At 34.8% G+C, this 21,032-nt stretch overlaps 1 protein-coding gene across 1 annotated transcript in view; it reads right to left on the bottom strand.

Moving 5' to 3' along the window:
• Nucleotides 1-21,032, bottom strand: part of LanA (laminin subunit alpha) — a 61,135-nt gene that overhangs the window by 13,192 nt on the left and 26,911 nt on the right. Inside the window, exons 3-38 of the mRNA XM_077446039.1 lie at nucleotides 20,896-21,023; nucleotides 20,708-20,816; nucleotides 20,462-20,632; nucleotides 20,163-20,376; nucleotides 17,264-17,473; nucleotides 16,997-17,190; nucleotides 15,860-15,938; nucleotides 15,648-15,785; nucleotides 15,465-15,576; nucleotides 15,211-15,386; nucleotides 14,874-15,050; nucleotides 14,674-14,796; nucleotides 14,443-14,601; nucleotides 14,102-14,358; nucleotides 13,877-14,013; nucleotides 12,799-12,937; nucleotides 12,517-12,726; nucleotides 12,132-12,440; nucleotides 11,311-11,463; nucleotides 11,053-11,236; nucleotides 10,624-10,781; nucleotides 10,140-10,296; nucleotides 9,256-9,492; nucleotides 9,019-9,181; nucleotides 8,057-8,201; nucleotides 7,763-7,903; nucleotides 6,494-6,972; nucleotides 4,820-5,051; nucleotides 4,619-4,746; nucleotides 4,422-4,546; nucleotides 2,472-2,645; nucleotides 2,111-2,392; nucleotides 1,807-2,033; nucleotides 645-812; nucleotides 334-553; nucleotides 147-256 (exon numbers count right to left, since the gene is read on the bottom strand). Coding sequence (XP_077302165.1) covers nucleotides 147-256; nucleotides 334-553; nucleotides 645-812; nucleotides 1,807-2,033; nucleotides 2,111-2,392; nucleotides 2,472-2,645; nucleotides 4,422-4,546; nucleotides 4,619-4,746; nucleotides 4,820-5,051; nucleotides 6,494-6,972; nucleotides 7,763-7,903; nucleotides 8,057-8,201; nucleotides 9,019-9,181; nucleotides 9,256-9,492; nucleotides 10,140-10,296; nucleotides 10,624-10,781; nucleotides 11,053-11,236; nucleotides 11,311-11,463; nucleotides 12,132-12,440; nucleotides 12,517-12,726; nucleotides 12,799-12,937; nucleotides 13,877-14,013; nucleotides 14,102-14,358; nucleotides 14,443-14,601; nucleotides 14,674-14,796; nucleotides 14,874-15,050; nucleotides 15,211-15,386; nucleotides 15,465-15,576; nucleotides 15,648-15,785; nucleotides 15,860-15,938; nucleotides 16,997-17,190; nucleotides 17,264-17,473; nucleotides 20,163-20,376; nucleotides 20,462-20,632; nucleotides 20,708-20,816; nucleotides 20,896-21,023 — 6,525 coding nt within the window. The remainder of the gene's footprint in view (nucleotides 1-146; nucleotides 257-333; nucleotides 554-644; nucleotides 813-1,806; nucleotides 2,034-2,110; nucleotides 2,393-2,471; nucleotides 2,646-4,421; nucleotides 4,547-4,618; nucleotides 4,747-4,819; nucleotides 5,052-6,493; nucleotides 6,973-7,762; nucleotides 7,904-8,056; nucleotides 8,202-9,018; nucleotides 9,182-9,255; nucleotides 9,493-10,139; nucleotides 10,297-10,623; nucleotides 10,782-11,052; nucleotides 11,237-11,310; nucleotides 11,464-12,131; nucleotides 12,441-12,516; nucleotides 12,727-12,798; nucleotides 12,938-13,876; nucleotides 14,014-14,101; nucleotides 14,359-14,442; nucleotides 14,602-14,673; nucleotides 14,797-14,873; nucleotides 15,051-15,210; nucleotides 15,387-15,464; nucleotides 15,577-15,647; nucleotides 15,786-15,859; nucleotides 15,939-16,996; nucleotides 17,191-17,263; nucleotides 17,474-20,162; nucleotides 20,377-20,461; nucleotides 20,633-20,707; nucleotides 20,817-20,895; nucleotides 21,024-21,032) is intronic.

Below are 21,032 nucleotides of genomic sequence, written 5' to 3'. Positions count from 1 at the left end.
TGTCGTATAGTTTGCTATCATTTAACTAACGTACATATATTTATTTTTAAATTAAAATGTTCATTTCAACTTATTGACCGTCTAATTAGTTCTAAGCCATTCTGTAGTACGATTAAACTAATTTTAAAAAGGTGACTTTTTCTTACCGAATCAGATTGCGATACAGGTTTCAGGAATTCACCAATTTTATTATAAGACATTTTGGCATTATCAAGTTGAACTTGAGAGGCATTTAATTGAGGACTGAATTCCTTGTCTGAAAAATAAATAAGTGTGCGTTTAAAAATATGAAAAACAGTATTTTTTTTAATAAAAATGCCTAAATAACAATACCTTTGATGTCTAATAAGATTTGTTCGGCTTCAGCCAATGCACTATCTACTCGTTGACCCTCTCCGGTGACCAAGTTTGTAGATAGTTGTTTGATCTGTTGTACGACTGCATTAGATTTCAAAGATTCTCGTGTAATATTCTTCAATATTTCTTCGCACCGATGCGTCAAATTTCCCGCATTGTATTTGTTTTTTTTTGAATCATTGATTCCGTAATCGATCTGCATAGTCAAAAAAATAAATTTAGAACTTACTATGTAGCGCGTGCGGAAATTTATGTGGTTGTTTTAAACACCAAAAAATATATATTACTGTTCTGTTGAGATTTTTCGTTGATGTTTCCAATTCTTCTATCTTGTTGTTAATCACGTTCAGATCAACAACATCTGGATCTAACTGTTTGATTGTGTCATTTAAATTATTCAACTTCCTGTTAATGTAAACCAAACGCTGGGCCGTGAAAAATCCGGAAGCTTTATTCTACAAACGTTTATATTTGTAAATTAAATATAAGATTTCAATTTTAAAACTAAAACATATAATATTTAAAAAGTGAAACTTCACAATACGCATGCAGTTCCTGTTTCCGTTCTAGTTCTCGTTTCTCGATGTGTTTCGATAAGTGAATGTTTCAGTTTCAAATTAATACTTAATAATTAAATTAAATTACAGTAATGATAATTTGTCGGAAAAACATTTTAAATTATTCAATTGTTTATTTTACCCTAACAACGCAGGTGCTGACGCGAACACATTTTAAATTATTGCGTTGCAATGCCACTCATTCCCGTTTTCCCGTTTCCGTTTTTGGGCGATCTTTTTTTACAGAAACCATCGCAGGCATGAACACAATAACTCATGTAAGTTTCATCGCAATCGGTTGAATGGTATAGGAACGCATACGTGACAAACATTGATTTTTATGGTTCGGTGATTATTGGTCAAAAAGCGGTCGCCCAAAAGTCACTAAAATCTCTATAAGGGCCGGGCCGCACCGTGCGACTTGCAAACGACTTGGTTGAGGGCGACCAGACCAATGCATGCAGGTAGATGGGACATGCTACACCCGTCAACTTGTTTGTCGCACACATTTCCACACATTTTTTCGTGTCGCGCAACTAGTCGGCCGACAAAGTTGCACGGTGCGGCCCGTTCTTAACGGAACATCTGGCAGCCGAAAAGTCCATCATACTAACGATAACTATCATACTAACGAGAACTCCAGTGCCACATATTCCGTATTGGCAATTTCCATGGCAAAAATTGTCTTTTGGGCGATCGTAATGTGACTAATAATGCAATTACCGATTTTTATAAATATAGATATTCTTCAAGCAGCAAAACTAATGTCCAAAATTTTTAAAGGAATTGCAAATCGCCTGAGAAAAAATTTCACTCTTGAAAAGCCAAATTTGACTCACAATTAATATTAAATTTGACCTCAAAAATTAAAAATACAAAAAAAATTACGAACCTCAAAATCATCCATTGTCGGATTGATCAAAAGCTCCAGCGGATCAGTAGAATTGAGAAGATCATGAGTGCAAGAATCACATTCCAAGCATCCTTCTTCAGCCACCAGAACATTTCTATACGGACAACGGTCACACTTGTCGCCAACAACACCCGGCAGACACTCGCAATGGCCAGTTTTGGCATTACAACCAAACCCATGAGAATATTCAGTGTTGCAGCCACAAGCTAAAATTTTAAAAATTACCTCATATAAGATCCAATTACAAGGGTCGATTGAATCGATCGGTGACGCATTCACTCACTGACGCATCCCGTAGAACTGTAGTTCCAGAATCCAGGAGCGCATTTGTTGCACTGCTTCCCAGTGACACCAGGCATGCATTTGCACTGGCCGGTCTCATCGTCACACTGTTTCGAATGTGAAGCCAAACCGCAATCGCACTCGGTGCAACCGTTACCCCGCTCGTAACCCCAATGATCTACTTCGCATCGATCACACTTATCACCAATGATATTCTTTTTGCATTCGCACATTCCCGTATAACTGTTACACCTATCCATGCCGAGGGAGTCGCAGATGCAAACTGAAAGAAATCAGTCTATTATATAAAGAAAAGATCATTGAGCAATCAGTGTTTATTTTACAAATCCATTCAAAATTACGTTGACAATCTTTCAGGACAATAGCATCTCCGTAATATCCAGGCTGACACAAACTGCAGGCTTCACCACCCGTGTAATTCATACACTTGAGACAGTCGCCCGTTACCGTGTCGCAGGAACTAGGATCGTCCTTGTTGATGTTTCCAGAACATTGACACTCCTTGCAAAAATCACCTGAAAATGTCATCAACAACAAATAAACAAAACATACACCAGCGCTTCTTAACCTCTTAATCGGCACGCGTTCGTAGAAACCGATTCGATTATTTTATTATGGGTGACCGTCACCGCACAGACAGTCAAAAAATCGAAAATGTTCGTTTACCATGCATACATATGAAAAACGGTTAGTATATATATCAGTGACGTGCGGTAAAACTCTCTCTCCCCCCCCATCGTACATCCTCACTTAATTTGCGCGCATAGGATACAAGAGGAACAGGCTTTTCCTCCCGTATCCTACGCGCGCACATTAAACAAGGCTGTATGACAAAAAGATAAATAATTTCACCACGTGCCACTGATATATATTATATATACATACATAGTACCGTTTACCATGCACCATTTTTTTTTTTTTTGATCTTTCGACTTAAGATCTTTCGATTTTCGATCTTTGCCTTCCGATATTTGATTTTTCGATCTTTTGACTTTCGGTGCCGTGAGGTAGACCCCATTGTGAAGAAACCAAAATTAATTTCGAATCATAGCCTTAAATACGAAGGAGCGCGCGCACCTGTGCGCTTATGGCGATTAACTGGCTAAGCAATTGTGGAGGAGATTCACTGAACTACGACAAATTTGTATATCATTTTAATATCCCGATCATAGCAACTAGGGATTGCAATACTGAAAGTACCGATACCGGTAGTATCGGTATTTGAACGAAAATAAGCCTTTGTTGATACCGATAGTATCGACTTTTTTCAAATTCGTACATTTTATTTGTTGAAAACGTCAAATCTCCATGGCTAAAAACTACGAAAACGACTATAATATTTTGTGTACGCGACGCTGAGCGGGTTATTATTTTATAAATTGTTTTCGATCTCTCTATATTTTATCACGCCACACATCTGTAAAATTGTTTTAATTTTTACTGTTTTCCGATACATATCGTTAAATACAATGTTTGGCAGCATTTTCAATTTTAATTTAAATAAGAAAATGTTTACTATCCAAATTAATTTAAAAAAAATACCGAAAGTACCGGTAACACCAGTATCGTTCTATTTTTATTTCGATAATACCGTACCGGAAGTTCCGGTATTTTTGCAATCCCTAATAGCAACTAAATCAAGGATAAATTTTATACATACATATGCATATCTATTCATTGATATTTTCAAACAAAGACCTGGAGGTACCGGTTTAGCTTGAGGTCTACCTGCTTCTTGCAATCTACCATGATTTGGCGTGCGGTCTACCCGCTTTTGTTGAAAGATCGTGGTTAGATACAAAAATCAAGATAATGAAAAATATGAGGAGTACTCAACCAGACATGCTGAAATCACATTTAGATGAATACTGGTGGCGCTTCGAGAACAAGGATTTTCCTGACCTTTTCGTCAAATTTCTTACAGACATTGCAACTGTTTACTGATAATCGAATAATATGACGATGACGATTTTTTAATTTAATGAATATTACCTTTGACAGTAATAAAACATAATAATTAAAAAACTGTTTTTATTTCAAACGTTCCTGTTTTTTTTCAAGGTCCTTAAATTACATACATTACTGTTTTTTATCATTAAACAACAATTTCTGTTTGTAATAAAATATAATAATGTATTAACCCTATATTTATATCTTCAAACATGGGTAGGTAGACCGCATGCTAAACCAGAAAATTGCAGGTAGACCACACGCTAAACCGGCACGGACCTGAAATTCTTTACACGAAATGAGCTCATCTATTAAATTCACACACAACCGAGTATATTTACCCGTTAGTTCTGGCTGTCCGTAATATCCTGAAGTGCATGATTCACACCTGGCACCGAAATATCCTGGTAAACAATCACACGATATACTATCACCATCAGGACTGACTCGACAACCCGTCGCAAAGCTGAAATATAAATATATACATGTATGACACCTTTAATTCGAACACAAACATAAAAATTACTATTGAATTTACTTGTTAGATGTGATCGGAAGTGGACAAGCGCAGATAAGACAGTCGTTCGGCGTGCCGATGGTCGCATTTCCGTGATATCCTTCTATACACATTTCGCAGTGGTCTCCAGTAGTCGCATGCTGACAGTCCTGTTGATAGTATTCACTTTATAGTAACCGAACGTTCGTTTTATACAATTTGTACCGTGTGTGAAATATTTACTATGCAAATGCCCGTGTCAACGTCGCAAGATGTCGCGTGTTCATTGCATTGGCAAGGTATGCATATTCCGCCGTGCGATCCAGATTGGACTCTGTAATACCCTTCGGCACACTCTTCGCATGAGGTACCTTTGTAGTTGACTGGACATTGGCATTCTTCGATTGACGTGGCCGCCTCCAGATCCTTAGTCCATAAATCGTAATCGCCGTAATCCAGAGAAACGTCTTGAAGCCTATTTCCGCGAAATTAAAATGTCAGTGAAATAGATTGGGAACTTACATTATATTATATGTACATATATAGGGCTTTCAAAAAGTTTCTGGAAAGTGTATCAAGTATTCGAACAGTGCTGTATGATTTCCTTTAAGAATGGATTATTTGTTTTAACGAATCAAGAGAATATTAAAGACGACAGTCATAGAGGCGACCGTTAACTTCACTTTCACAACAAAATATTCATAATAATGTGAAGACTATAGAGAAAAATGATAATCAAATAACCATCCAAATGATAATTTATATCTGTCAGCAGAGGATATTGTAAATTAAAAACTAAAACTAAGCAAACTTTCTCTATGATGAGTGCTAAAGTTGTTACATGAAGTGAACAAGTGTAGTGCAATAGCGAGAAATAATTTTTACCAAAAAGAATTTGAAAAATATCACTGTATACATAAATGTTCGAACTGCATTCAATTCCTTGACTTTTTACTTTATCTATGTACGTAAGTAATAATAGATGAAGTTTTGTGATCATGCGAAAATTATTACTCGATATTGTGATTGATTCGAACTCAGAATCAATCACTGATCACGTTTTCATGATCTAGAGAAAATGTATGTGTCAAATTGATTTTTTTTTTACATGTAAGATAAATTATAAATTTTATACCCTAATATTTTTACCTGAGCCAGACGTAGTACTTTTACTTTAGAGAATCGAGGCTTTTTATGTTTTTCTCAGAAACCTTTTGGTTGATTGAACTAAAATTGAATATCATGTTTAAGTTTAATACCAAGTTATGTATAAAATTTAGTAAGCATCCGTCAACTGGAAGTGGTAGTTTACTCTTGTTCAATTTTTCTTCCACTATTTTTTTCGACCCCTTAAACACGTGTGCTCTTCACGAAAAAAAGCATGTATTATTCTTCTATTAATGTGATGAAAATAAAAAAAAAACCACTAAATTTAATAAACCGGAAGTGGGATTTTTTCGGAAGGAAAGGTCAAAAATGTTCTTTCCGCACCCCTGAACGTATCAGGCTGAAAATTTATATTTATATTCTTTATGTACTAGCTTAGAGCTGATTAGGTTTTGGTCAGAATTTGTAAACCGAAAGTAGTATTTTTTTTTAAAACAATATTTCATTATTTTATTTTGACCTTTTAAATTATATTTATTTTCTTGATATTAAATGTGTATAATGATTATAGTGATTTTAATTATTAAAAAAAATTCGAACAAAATCAGACAGGCGGAAGTAGAACTTTTGTCTTGTGTAAGTTTCTCTACATTTTCCCTCTCATAATCGGTATGTGTGAACGTGTATGCATGTTTAATTATAATAGTCATGGGTGGGTCACATCCGAATTTTTTATTTAAATTTTCCAGAAAGTTTTCGAATGCCCTTCTCTCACTACGCCTGTGCAGGTACATATATGTATATCAGTACCTTGTAGTAACGCTCGCTTCCCAATAAGTAGCCCGTATGTAGATACCCTGCAAATTTTCTAGAGCTGTCATTAGAAGCTCCCTTGTAGCGGGCAGGCCAGATACAGTCGTAAACTCTGACTCCACTAGAGACAAATTCTTCTTCCAATGCGTATTTTCCGGTGGCTGCTCAATTCCAGAATGCACCAACCAATTATCGGCTCCTTCCAGAATGACATCAGCGTGGCTGATAGCATTTCCGAACGGACCAGTGGTATACAACAAGGAATATTTCAACAAGCCACCGTACGATGTCAATCTATTGTTGAGATAATCGTGCGGAGCCCCAAAATATACGGTATTTTTGGAATCGATATCGTTGGACAAATCCGCAATGATGGTCGACTCGCTGTGATTTTTTGGGGCGCTGGAATATTGTGAGATCGTTACGTTCTCTCCAATCGCAATATTGAAAAGAGCCCATCCTCTCATTTGTTTGATCTGTAAATCGAAGCAAACATTTTTTTATTGTGAACATATTTGCATTAAAATATTTCCTCTTTTCTTAACTTCTATAATACTTTTATGACTCAGCAAACAAAATAAGTAACAACCCTGGCTAATCATTCAAATTTGCTTGTACATATAGTTAATTCCCATTACAGAAACATAAATTTGGATTCGACTTACCAAAAGGAACTGCTGGTGTAAAATTGACTTTAAGAAAACATTACTTCAAGTGTTTTCTTTCTAAATGACTATGATATAGTAACCCTATACTTTATATACATATTATTATTTTAATTTTAATCAATGAATCATGCACACTCGTCATTACAGATTGCTCCCATGCGACGAGTATACTATACAGATCAAGAAATATCAATCATAAACAGGGGCGCGGGGGCAGCTAAAAGCTTGGTCCGTACTGCACTCCCAACAGTGCTATACACATTTCTTGTTGCGGTCGTGTGCGCGCCGCGCTATATATATATATATATATATATATATATATATATATATATATATATATATATATATATATATATATATATATATATATATATATATATATATATATATATATATATATATATATATATATATATATATATATATATATATATATATATAAATATATATAACACATATCCAAGGTCTGGCCAGCAGCAACCAGTGGGAATCGAGCCCGTGGCCACTTTGTTCGAAAGCATTATATGCTAACCACTAGTCCAAGCTGCTGGATATATATGCTGGATATATAGTTAAATATAAGATTGACATAACATACTTGACTCCAATATGCATTTACACTGTTGCATCTAGTAGTTTTGCCAAAACAGAAGCATTTGGTACAGCCAGCATCATTTTCTTCGCGCAAATCGAACGTGCCATCTTTGCAATGTTCGCACGCTGGTCCAACAACATTAGACTAAACAGAAAAACTCATATTTAATAAATTTTCCAACGGATACAATACACAATTGGTTAAAATCGGGTATGTCTTTTTTTGTACAATACAATATTAAACATTAATCAAAAATAATTATATGTATGTATGTGTTGTTAGAATTGTCTGACATACTTTACAAAAGCATTCGGCAGTTTCTTGATCGCATATGTCTATGGTAGAACCTTTCAGGTCGCAATTACAAAGTTCGCAATCGGGGAATTGGAAATGTCCCGGCAGACATTTATCACACGTTCTGCCGACAACGTCTTGTTTACACCTGCAATATAGAAAAATGAACAAATTGATTGAATAAGTAAAATATTTTATTATGTTAAAAATAATACACACTAATCCCTCGATTTTCAGACTTTACATTATTTATATGAATAAGGAAAATAAAACTAGATATTAAATTTATCATTTTACGTTCAATCGTTAATGTATCGACTTTGATGTATAAAAAAAGCTTTCAATAAAGTACTTCTTCAGTAAATTGAGAGTTTGGTGTAATTTGAGATGAATTTGTGTAAGATATTAAGAGGGCTGGACACCAGCGCCCTGTCTATACAAACGTATTACACTTCTCCCTTCCTCAATTATGACACTAGAGAAACTATTTTTTAATATGCTATAGATATCCACCATTGGCATGCACCTGTGCTTTTATTTTTTTTGATTAGTTATTTTTTATAGGAGCTAGGAGCCGCCAAACATCTATAAAATCGCCTCTTTTTTACACCCACCAAAAGAGTCCAGCGTGCTTATTTAACGGTCGATTTAAAAAAAAAATACGCCCACAGTTGCATAGAAAATATCTTTTTAATACCGATGATGATTTTTTTTTTTAAATTGGTCCAGTTTCGGAGGAGAAAATTGGAGAATACGAAACCTCGATTTTGTCGATTTAAAATACGTATTATCTGGTCGAAGCGCAACTGTCGCATTCACTCAATATATACATTCAATCAATATATATATCAAAGAAAGGAACGGCAACAAAATTAAGGTTTTAGGTGTACAGCCCTCTTAAGGTTGAAAATTACCTTTCAGTCTCTTTCGAAATTATATATTAGATGTATAAAAATTATACTAACGTGCAGCTGCCATTCAAAAGATCGCATTGCAAATTATTAATCTCTACTCCAGAAGGATCACAATTGCAATCTTCACATCCGATAATAGGATCGAAACCGTACGTCAGTGGTGTGCACTGGTCGCACTTTTCTCCGGTGACTCTTGTCGGGCAAATGCACTCACCTGCAATAAGCATATATAAATTGAATTTCGAAAAATAAAACCAGACTATTTGATTGTAAAGTATAAAAAATCACCGGTATCCTTTTCGCAGAGGGCCGTGGAGGGACAATCGCAAGGTTTGCAATTGGGGAAACCAAAGAAACCCGTCTTGCAAGCTTCGCACTGTCTACCGATGATATTCGGTTTGCAATTGCATTGTCCGCCAAAAGCGTTGCACTCGAACGACAACGAGCCTAAATAATCACAATTGCATTGTGTACCACCATTGTTGTAATCAGCCGTCAATGCAAACACAGCATCTCTGCAAAATTCTGTAATAGATAAGCGACATTTATTTATTATCCTGTAATAGAAATGCATAAAAATAAAAAATAAATGTAACAAAATAACATCTAAGACCAATTATAGATTTTTACAAATTACATAAAATGGTACATAGAGACAAACAAATGAAAAATAAAATAATACAAACTAAAACATGACTGAATTGACCAGTGCATAACTAAACATCAAGTGATATAATATTAGATAAAGATTATATAATAGAAATAGGAATAGAAATGGATCAATCAATTAAAACTCTCCCGATGGCAAAACCTGAATTGATGCAAGGAAATACCAAATAGATCAACGTCTTCAGCTCCCCGTTAAACATACGATACACACGCTGTAGATTTAGGGAATTGGTTTTGAAAGGATTAAGTGAAAGGAGTGCAACGTGTCTAAAACACTTAACTGGGATCCTGAAACCAACCTTACTCAGTAAATCGGGACAATCAAGGAAACCGTTTAGGACATATGAATGTTACAAAATTGTATATACATATTTGGCAGTCAAGTTGTTGAATTCGACTTGGTTTCATCCCACATTCGACTTGGTTTTCGATAACACACAATTGGGAATTGATGTATTATTGATTCACAAATTGAAATTATTATTATTAATATGTCATTTTACCTTCATTGGTGATGTTAATGTGGAAATGATCGCTTCCACATGTTGAAATAAATTCCCTAGTTTGATCCAATTTGTTCTCTTCCAATAAATAGTTAAAATATTGATTAGCCGGAACAATCAATAAATAGTCGAGCCACAGTTCATTACCAGGCGTTCCCTATATTAGAAAACAAAAAAAAATCAACAATGCAACTTTTAAATACATATTATATTCATAATGTTAACGAATCAAATCAATCAATGTTCAGCAATATATAATCGCAAATTGCATATTACATACAAAAATTATATATAAGAATAAGCAACACAAAACAAATAAAATACATTTAAAGCATAAATAATCAATTATACCTCATTTCGGTTAATTTGATAATATGTTAACTCTATATCTTGTGTTCTACCTATACTAATCGACGAGCTTCATTATGCGAACTTCTAAATGAAATGAAGTATGAATACTGAGGTTAAAGCCCCGAATGATTACCTTTAGATTGACGACAAAATTCTCAGTTAAAGAAAAGCGATTGTTGCCATCGGCCGTCTGAATTACAGATCTACAGCCAGAATTAGAGGGGCAATGTTTGATCGGCAGTATTCCTTCATAAAAGTTACCGTTCTGTATGATAACCTCCATTTTACTTTCTGTAACAATACAAAGAAAAAATTGCAATACCAAAGGAATACTGATCGACTTTAGCATAAATAGAATACACATGTATGTATGTAGAATATAATCATTTAACTCGCCCGCTAATATAATTCGCATTAGTAATATGTATGTACATTTTTTTAAAACAACGCACATAATCTAACATGTATATAATTAAAGACGCTGCAAATACATATCTTATTTGATAATACGCACAGCAAATATATAATTTAATGTATGTATAAAGGTATTCAAATTTGTTACCAGGATAATTCGGTTGATAATACTGCACAATAAATACATATTTTCCTGGATAAGGGACCTTAGAATTGAGATCGACATATTCTTTTTCTGAATCGCCGCTCAAAAAGACCAATTCTGTTGCATTGTCATAAATGTATGCCGGTTTGTCTTTAGTGGGAAGTTCAGTTTCCGATTCAAATTCCACCTAAAATAGAAATAAAAGAGTTGATTCACAATAGTAAAAGTTTGACGATCGATTATGTCAATAATGAACAATACCTTTTTAGAATCCGGAGCTGATGGGAATTCACTCTGTAAGCATTTTCCATTTTTCCTTATGCATACAGGTTGTGGTTTGATAAAGTCAGAATGCCACTCACTGTATGGAATAGCAACGACCGATTTTAGCCCCACAGTCGTATTTTGTTCTCCCTGCATCATCGATCAATCGATTAAGTATTATCCAATCATAACGCATGCATAACTTATGTACAGAGTGGGACAGACATGATTGGACGATAAGTATATTATAAATAAACTCTTTAATTTAGATGTAAATGTTCACCAGTCAAATAAAACTAAACTATACAGTATTTCAGCCATTTTTTAAATTAACATTAGTCAGATGAGATCCACTGGATGTTGAGCAATCTTCAGCACATTCCCAGATAGAGACCATAAAATTCCTCATCACAATCTCTGGACTTAGAAACTATGAAATTCAAGAATGTTCGGTTGGCAAATAGCCCAAGAATTGTTCCATATTATCATATAGAGATGTTGTCCGATTTAAATACTCCCTGATTTATTAGCATGCGATTTCTTCATATAGAGCTATTTTAAAGATAAAGTGCATGCTCATCAATTCCAACTACCCAGGAGTTAAAGAATATGTGCGCGAAAATTCAATGAATTTTAGCGATTATACTAAATAAAGTAGTGGACATGCTGAGCTTATCTGAATGACATTATCTTAAAAAAAATGACTGTGTAGCATAATGTTACACTAAATATTTTGGTTGTATTTAAGTTGTGATTTTTTTAAGTGTTACAATATACCGACCTTCTACCTCACGTCTGTCTACCACAAACTTTTATACCTTCAAAGTCAAGCCAACAAAGTTGTTGGGTATTTTGAAGACCTGCACACGTTTGTTGTCATTGAGTAGGACATGTCTGCAGATGGCTGTATACGGACACGAATCCAAAAACACACTAGAGTGATCTTGAGAAGTATCACTTCGAACATCTATGTTTATTATTCCGCCACTACTGTCTCGATTCTCATATGGAGTAACGTATTCTATCAAGAGCACGTACGATCCCGGTTTGCTGACTGTCAATTCCAGCATTAGTTCGTCTTGTTCGCCGTTTATTAATGGTATATCATTCTCATTGAAGTGTGCAACCTTTAAATAATGAAAAAAATATGATCAAAACAAGAATTTTCACTATAAAATGCATATGAATAAAATGCAACTCTACCTGTTGTTCGTCGACAAACTGAGTTATGGAAGATCGTTCGTTTTGCTTTGAAACGTATCCTCCAGCACCTTGGACGGAATTGAACGATGTGATATTCGGATATGCAAAATGATTGCACAATCCTTTTTCGCCAACGACACAAGGAGTATTGATGTTTTGCAATAATATTGTAGCTTCGTAATATGACGCCGGTATCAAAACAAAGTAGTCCTAACATGTACAATATCGAATTATGTATATTGTTCAAAATGATAATGAAGGAATTGATAGTTCATATCTTACCAAAAATAGGCTTTTATCTGTCTTTATGCTGACAGTCCATTTGCCGGGATTTATCACGAATGGTGATGGGATAACTCCTTGAGATCCAGACACTGTTACAAATCGGGGAACCATAGACGATTTCAACAACACATCAAAGCTAATAAAAAATGAATACAATATTTAAATATATGTATATATGTATGTACATTTGATTAAATTTAATTATATTATTGTAATATATATATGAGGCTCATTTTTATAAGCCTCTTATCAGCTTACTTTCGATTTTTTCGTCTGATAATATTTGTTTAAAGTAAGAATTGTTTTGTCATAAATTGAGAATAATTTATTGTAGCGCAAAATCCTTGTGTTTTAACAGAACTATTTTATAAAATAATTCCTGATGATATTGTAAAGTAGATATTATGTAATTGGTGTTCGTGGACCGCTGACTTACCATCACTAATACAACAGCCAATAAGGTATCCAGGTGATCTCTCTGTGCTGAGTACACGCTGTATATAAATAAATATTCAGCAGATCTGTTCCGTGCTTTATTCAAAGCTGGTTCATCGACGGATCAAGAACAATAAACTACTTCTACCAATACTGGCTGTGTCTTTCATTCCGATCTCGGAAACCCCACTATACGTCCAAGCTACAATACTTAAACTTTTTAGAGATTGATAGACAAACTTGGCCATCCCTTGTTAAAGAAATCTGCCACCGGTTCCTTGAATTAGTTTGTGACAGTTTGATGGACGACTCAATCAGTCTGCATGCATTTTCCAAGAAAAAATTCAGGAAAATATATGCAAAGACCATAACTATCAGATCTACACTGTACGGAGAATGGTTCAATACCTCAATTTTGAGCAAATAATTATTTGGCGAGATTGATCATTGACATAGTAAATGAAATGTTATTGAAAATGACTTCTGAGGCACTCGCAAGACTTAAATAACATTATCACGGACAATTGTACCAATTCTGACCAAATTGTATTCCAAAGCGTTAACTTACGTTAGTATAAATACGTAAACGATTCTTACTTAAACATAAATATATTATTTCTTATTATATTAAAATAAACACCTTTGTTCAGTCTCATTGGGATTTTCCGGCGTAATAGTAATCCTTCCGATGATTGGATCCGGATTTGGGTTTACGTAGCGTAACACCATTTGATAAACTGACGACTTTTGAATTTGAATATTTTGAAAGATTTCATTCTAAAAAAATGGCAAACAACAGAAATGTCGATAGAAAAATACTCTTATAACAAATATAACACTAATAGTCATGTATGAGAATGGGTACCTGTAGCAGGGAAAACACTGCATAACCTTTCCAAGAATATCCCGGGAATTTAGATTGCGAAAATGCATATCGAACGGGATTACCAGAAACCGTGAAACCATCTTCTACTTCATACTGGAACTGATGCAATGTGGGGAAATAGTGAGCCGTGAGTGGTTTATCACAATTAAGTCCGTCGATTCTCGGACGACATGCACACTGTCCAGACTCCTTGTTGCAAACATTGTTAACCGAACCGCCAATATTACATTCACAGTCTGAATAAAAAATAATTAAATCAATTAGACCATTCATACAAACACTCGATATTCAACCATACATATGTACAAATGTATTTTTACCTGTACATCCGAAGATATTTGACTCCTTCAAACCGAACGAACCGTCTGCACATTCGTTGCAAGCCCTTTTTCCAACGGAATATTTGCAACTACACTGTCCCGTTTTCATATCACACGTTCCGATTCCAGCTTGTGTTCCCCGGGAGTCGCATTCGCATTCTGTTCACAATGAAAACTTTTATAGCATTCCAATACAATATAATATTTTGTTTGGTATCATAAATGTCGAACCTTGACAGCCTAAAGCGTTACTCTGCTGGAGGTTCCAATACAAGGGTCGACATTCGTCACAGATTCTTCCTTGGACCCTTTCTTTGCACTGACAAAGTTCACCGGCAGGAACAGATCCGCATCCTTCCAAGAATAATGGAAATCTTTATTGAGTCCTCTACATTTAATGCTTTATTTGAGAAAAAAAGTGTCAAAATTACCAGCAAACGATTGAATGACTCCATTCGGATCACAGTTACACTCTTCACATATTGGATAATTGTAAAAGCTTTCTCTACAGGTGCTACATTGTAAGTTGTCAAAGTTTCCTTTACAATAGCACTGACCCAATTCATCACAAGACATTCCAGTAGATCCATGACTGTCGCAACCGCATGCTAAAATAAAATGTAAACCACATATGAATGTACATATTTGTGGTCCAAATTAGGAGTAAATGAATTTTTTGTTAGTATTTAAATTTGGTCCGCTATATTAATATTTGGAAAACATAATTAGAACGTTCAAGTATGCAAAATTTCAATAGAATTTACTCACGTAAGCATTCGGGATATTTATAGTAACCAGCAGTACATTTATCGCAACGTTTTCCAACAAAATTATGTAGGCAAATGCATTTTCCAGTGGCATCGCAACTCGTTGACGTAGAGCCAATCGATGAACATTGACACTCGACACAAACTCTTTCTCTATCTCGCAATTCACTATAATATCTGCAACATTCAAATAATCGCGCAAGTTAGATACACTATACCACTTAATACAGCTTAAATATTTTTGTACGTACGTACCCAGCAATGCACTGATCGCAACGAGGTCCTCCGAAGCCTTCTTTGCATAGACAAAAACCAGTTAAACTGTCGCACACGCCAGGCGTTGTGCCGCTATGATCACAACTGCAATCTGTAATTCACAATAACTTACATGTAACCTGTCGTCAATATTCATAAGACGATTTAAATTTAAAATATTACATTTGCACGTAGGATAGTCGTAATAGCCAGCTTCGCAACGTTCGCAAGTTCGACCAGCAAAGTTATTTCGGCACGTACAATTTCCGCTGTCTTGCTCACACGCCGGAGAAATGGCACCAGATGGATTACAGCCACACTCTAAATTATATTAAATGTAAGTTGTTTTCGAATTTCTACATGTATTCACTGTTTTAACATTTTAATTGACTCACCTTCGCATTTAGGGAAGTTGTAATATCCCTCGGAACAAATTTCGCAGAATGATCCTTGATAATTGGATTTGCATGGACACTGTAATTATATAACAAACATTTAAATATGTAACTTTATAGATTTATGGAGGTAGGCGAGTGAGACGACCAGGACCATTTCGGGTGCAGCCGACCCCCCCTAGATTTGAACGGGACTATCCACGTTGTTCGATGTATTATTATGAATAAAATGGTATTGTAAATAAAGTGATATTATAATAATAACATAGTTTTCAACATTTATTTAATACTAATTTTATATTTTTTAGTTTAAAAAAAAAGTTATGTACTTTCAGGAGATTATTTTGTACTTTATAAATATGCGTTTATACCCAAATTATTTTACTATTAATTTTATCGATAAAAATATATAAATAAAAAAATAGTTAAAATTCATATACACTCATTTTTTTAATATATGTAATACCCCCCCCCCCCCAGAAAGTCATTCCATTCTGTTCAAAAATTTTGCCCCCTCCTGGGAAAAGCTGAAATGACGCCCCTGCAGACAACTGTGTTGGTGGTAATGCACAACTATGTATATATTTCGACGGCCGGGAAGGAAGTGATTGCTTTCCGCGAATCGTTGGCCAACCGATGGTTTTACAGCCAGTACCTCGGTGTTGCCACAGATTATATAGGTATATAAATTAAAAATCTAACATTCAATATATATAGTTAGTATAAAAAAACCACATTGCAAAAATAATTAATTGATTATATGGCTTGGTGCACGGATATTGTATGTCCATTTTTGAATTTGTATCGAATTTTAAATTTGTAGATTCTGGAATAATTCAGGTTTTTCCTTTCAAGGTAATTTATATATATACCATATCCAGCATCTACAAACTTAAAATACGATACAAATTCAAAAATGGACATACAATATCTGAGCACCAAGCCATCGATGGGAATCCAACACAGGTGAAACTGTCTAACCGGGGATATCGCTTTTTTTACATAAACAAAAACCAAAGCAATTCACTCAGTCAATAAGTTAACGAGTAATTATAATTCGCAATGGTAATAAAGCTTCTGATATAAAACTTGGTGTTTAATATGAAATATAATAAACAATTACTAAAAAAATCATACCGATCCATCAATAGGCTCACAATAATCCCCATCAGTTCCATTCAAATTACAAATACACGGTTTACAATCAGGATAGTCGTAGTATCCATAGCTACAGGAATCGCAATATGGGCTTTGGAATTCTTTGCGACATTCGCAGAGTCCGGTACGTTCAGCGCAATTTCCAGTCGAATAATGGTAATCACAATCGCACGCTACAAAAACCATAAATAAATTAATTAATATTGAAAGGACAAAGAAATTTCATCAATCAAGAATTATAATCACGTTGGCAAACGTCCATCATGTCCCACTCCTTGTCTTCGGGTCTGTAATACTTAGATCGGCATTTGTTGCAATTGATTCCTTCAGTATTGTGTTGGCAATTTTTACAGACGCCTCCTCCTTCGTATTTTCCGCTCTTGTCGAGAGACAAATGCTGAGCATCTACGTCGGCATCGTATTCACACTGGTTCGAATGATTAAAACAATTGCACGCTGAAAAGGAAATAAAAAGTATTTTCAATACGATCCATTGTATTAATTTTCTTTCATATAAAATTACCACTATAAAACACAATTAATTACTAAATTATATTTCATAATTGATTTTGTCTTCATATTATATTAAACTTATCATCATTCACAGCCATTCGCCACCCACTGTTGGATGAAAACTTCTCCAACACGCTTCCATTCGTCTCTGTTTTGAGTAACTCTCATCCATCTCATTCCATACATTTTTCTGATTTCATCCACCCATCTCCGCCGTGGCCTTCCTTGCACCCTTTTACATTCTCTCGGGTACCATTCGAGCCCTCCTTTCGTCTTTTCTTCTCGCTACGTCACTCACACATTGCCATTTCAATTTATTTACTCTCACCATTACATCAACCTCCTTTGTCACATTTCAAACCCACGTATTCCGTTATCTATCTCTTCTCGTTATGCCAAGCATACAGCGTTCAATGCCCAAGTTTTGCATCTATACGGAATCACTGGCAACACACATTGATCGAAGATCTTTTCCTTGAGGCACAGTGCCCATCCTAATTTCGGTAAACGGATTATTGCGCACATTGCGATCTTTCTTTCTTTCGTGATCTTTCGTTCATCTATCGTTCATTCTTCTAGCTACATTACCTGCCCATTGCCATTTCAATTTATTTTCTCTCACCATCACATCAACCACCTTTGTCGTACTTCAAACCCACGTATACCGTTTTCTATCTCTCCTCCTTAGGGGCCGTTCAAGTATTACGTAAGCACTATAGGGGGGCGGGGGGGGTCTTTGCTTTGCTTATTTTTGATGACATGGGGGGTGAGATGGTGATTACGTCAGCAGTAGTTATTTTTGTTTTACACATTGGCAACACAGAATACATTAAAAGAAAAATGCATATAGGTACCAATGTGTACGTAAGCATGGGAGGGTAAGAGCTTTGCTTACTTTTGCTGACAAGGGGGAGGAGGGGGTAAATAATTGTAATAAATCTGCTTACGTAATACTTGAACGGCCCCTTATGCCAAACATATAGCGTTCCATACTTATTTGAATACACTAAACCTTATGTAGCATTCTGAAGTTCAATTCCCAAGTTTCGTATTCATACGTCATCACTGGCAACACACATTGATCGAAGATCTTTTTCTTCAAGCACAGTGGCATTTTAGATTAATTTGCCCAAATGCACTCCATCCAAATTTCATACATCTCCACATTTCCTCTTCTTTATTACCGGACATGTCAATGATTTGACCAAGATATAAATAAATTTTTAGCTACATCTACTGGCCTCTTGTCTAATGTAATACTATCGGGCATGCAATATTTATTATACATTAATTTAGTCTTAAATACGTTAATTTTTTGTCCTACTTTCCTACTTCCCCTGTCCAGCTGTTTTAGTCTGTAAGTATTTGCATAAGTCAGCTGGATCGCGGGCTATTAGTATTATATCATCTGCGAACCAAAGGCTACCGTTGATGTTGAAACATAGTGTCTCCTTACCTTACTCAAATTTTTATATTAAATCTATCAGTATCTGAAAAAAGCTTAACCGAAGCTGTATAATTCTTATATATTGGAGCTAACAGCTCCACATAGGGTTCCGGCACTCCCTATATTTGTAGGGCGCTAAGTACTGCACTATAACTGTATCGAAAGCTTTTTCATAATCTACAAACCCTAGGCACAATGATTGTTGATATTCATTGGCGCGCTCTATTAATTCGTTAACTACTCGAGAATGTTCCATCTTTACATATTATTTTTTAAGAAAATCGATAATATTTAAGAAAATTTTTCGAAACCGATTTTCTTATACAGATATAAATTTTACTAAGAGCTACTATACTATTATATTTAAACTAGTGTTGTACCCGATGAAAGTTATTAAATAAAAAATAAAAAATAAAATTTTTCGGTCCTGTGTTCGATCCGCACACTGTCAAATTTTTTTCAAATATATTTAATTGTTTAATATGAAAAAAAATGGTAAAAACTACCTACCTACCTACATATAAACAATATAAAACACCAATAGAAAAATTTATTAATTAATTAAATAAATTTTCAATAGATGGCGGTAAATTCTCTGCCAAGAGGAAACATTGGTAGCAAATAGTATATATAGAAGTTTTTTTTCTTTTGTTATTGTATTCGTATATACGTTTTGGCAGTGGTTTAGCTGAGACATATTATACACACAGAATATCGATAGTATATACATATATATGATATGATGATTGTTATTGATTTTTTTATTTCAATAGATTCCACAACAGTGGTCATGCAATTGATAATCTCGTGTGACATCTAGAAAATTTTCCTCTATTGTTCAATAAATTTTACTTACTACTTAAGACCAAGATTGAATTGCTCCATATACATATACATAGCAAACAGAATCATCATTTTCGTTACTTTGGTATGGTAACTTTGTTTCATTCAAATCATTCATTTGCTTTATGCATCCTTTTATTTTATTTAAAAAACATTAGATTCATACAGATACTCCAATACGAAATATTCCATATAAATTTGTTTGGATGTAGTTTTGCATAATGAAACTAACCAACATACATAATTACATGCATGCAATTCTTATATTATAAATTTACCATAATGTTTATTCATCATCATAATTACAGGTCTAAAATTGCCTTGCACACAATTATTTCTCACCTTCGCAAACAAATTTCTGCCACATTTGAGATTGTCTCCATTTTTTTTGCTCATATCCTGAACAGCACTGTTCACACTGAGGTCCACATGTATTATGCTGACATCTGCACTGAAGTTTGTTCGGATCTGCAGGATCAGGAATATCACAAGTGTCTGCATGTCCGTTGCACATGCATCTACCTCCAATACTAATGTCTTTGATAGAATAAAAATACTGAAAAATATATATATATATATATATAATATTACCAATTTATCCCCACTGTGTATTGTATTATATAACACTTGATTTTATATACCCGTCGTGTAACGGTGGGATCTTGTCTCGCAACAGACATCAAATGTCCCAAAAGGGTTTTAGTTCTCAACAAACGCAGGCGAACATTAGTAGCCCTAGTCCACTCTTGCAATACCGAGGAATTGAAATACATATTAGCCGAAGGGCGGTTGTTCAAAAGCGATATCGGGATCTGAAATTAAGATATATTAAGATAAAAGCATTTTAATTCTTATGAACATGCAAAAGAAACATAACAGTTGATCACCTCTCCTCCTTCTAAAGGTACAATTTTAGAATATTCAGTGTTGCAAATGACGGAATCGTCCTGCGTGATTGGGTATAGAGTTTGCTTTCCGAAAAACGTCTCGCAATCGCTGCAATTAAAATTATATCAATGTAATTAAGTTGACATTTTAGATTATGAAAATTGACAAGGATGTGTGCATTTCATACCCGGGAGAATCGGAAAAATATTGCCAGGGCGTGTAGGTTTTTCCGTAGTCTGAAGACTTTTCCAAAGCCCATAGGCCAGGACGTGGAGAATTGCCCATCCTCACGAACACGTAAGCAACATGAAACTCCTGTAAAAT

Source organism: Arctopsyche grandis, chromosome 2 (genome assembly GCF_051622035.1).
Source record: "Arctopsyche grandis isolate Sample6627 chromosome 2, ASM5162203v2, whole genome shotgun sequence".
NCBI lineage: Eukaryota > Metazoa > Arthropoda > Insecta > Trichoptera > Hydropsychidae > Arctopsyche > Arctopsyche grandis.
This window is presented reverse-complemented; position numbering and strand designations above follow the sequence as displayed.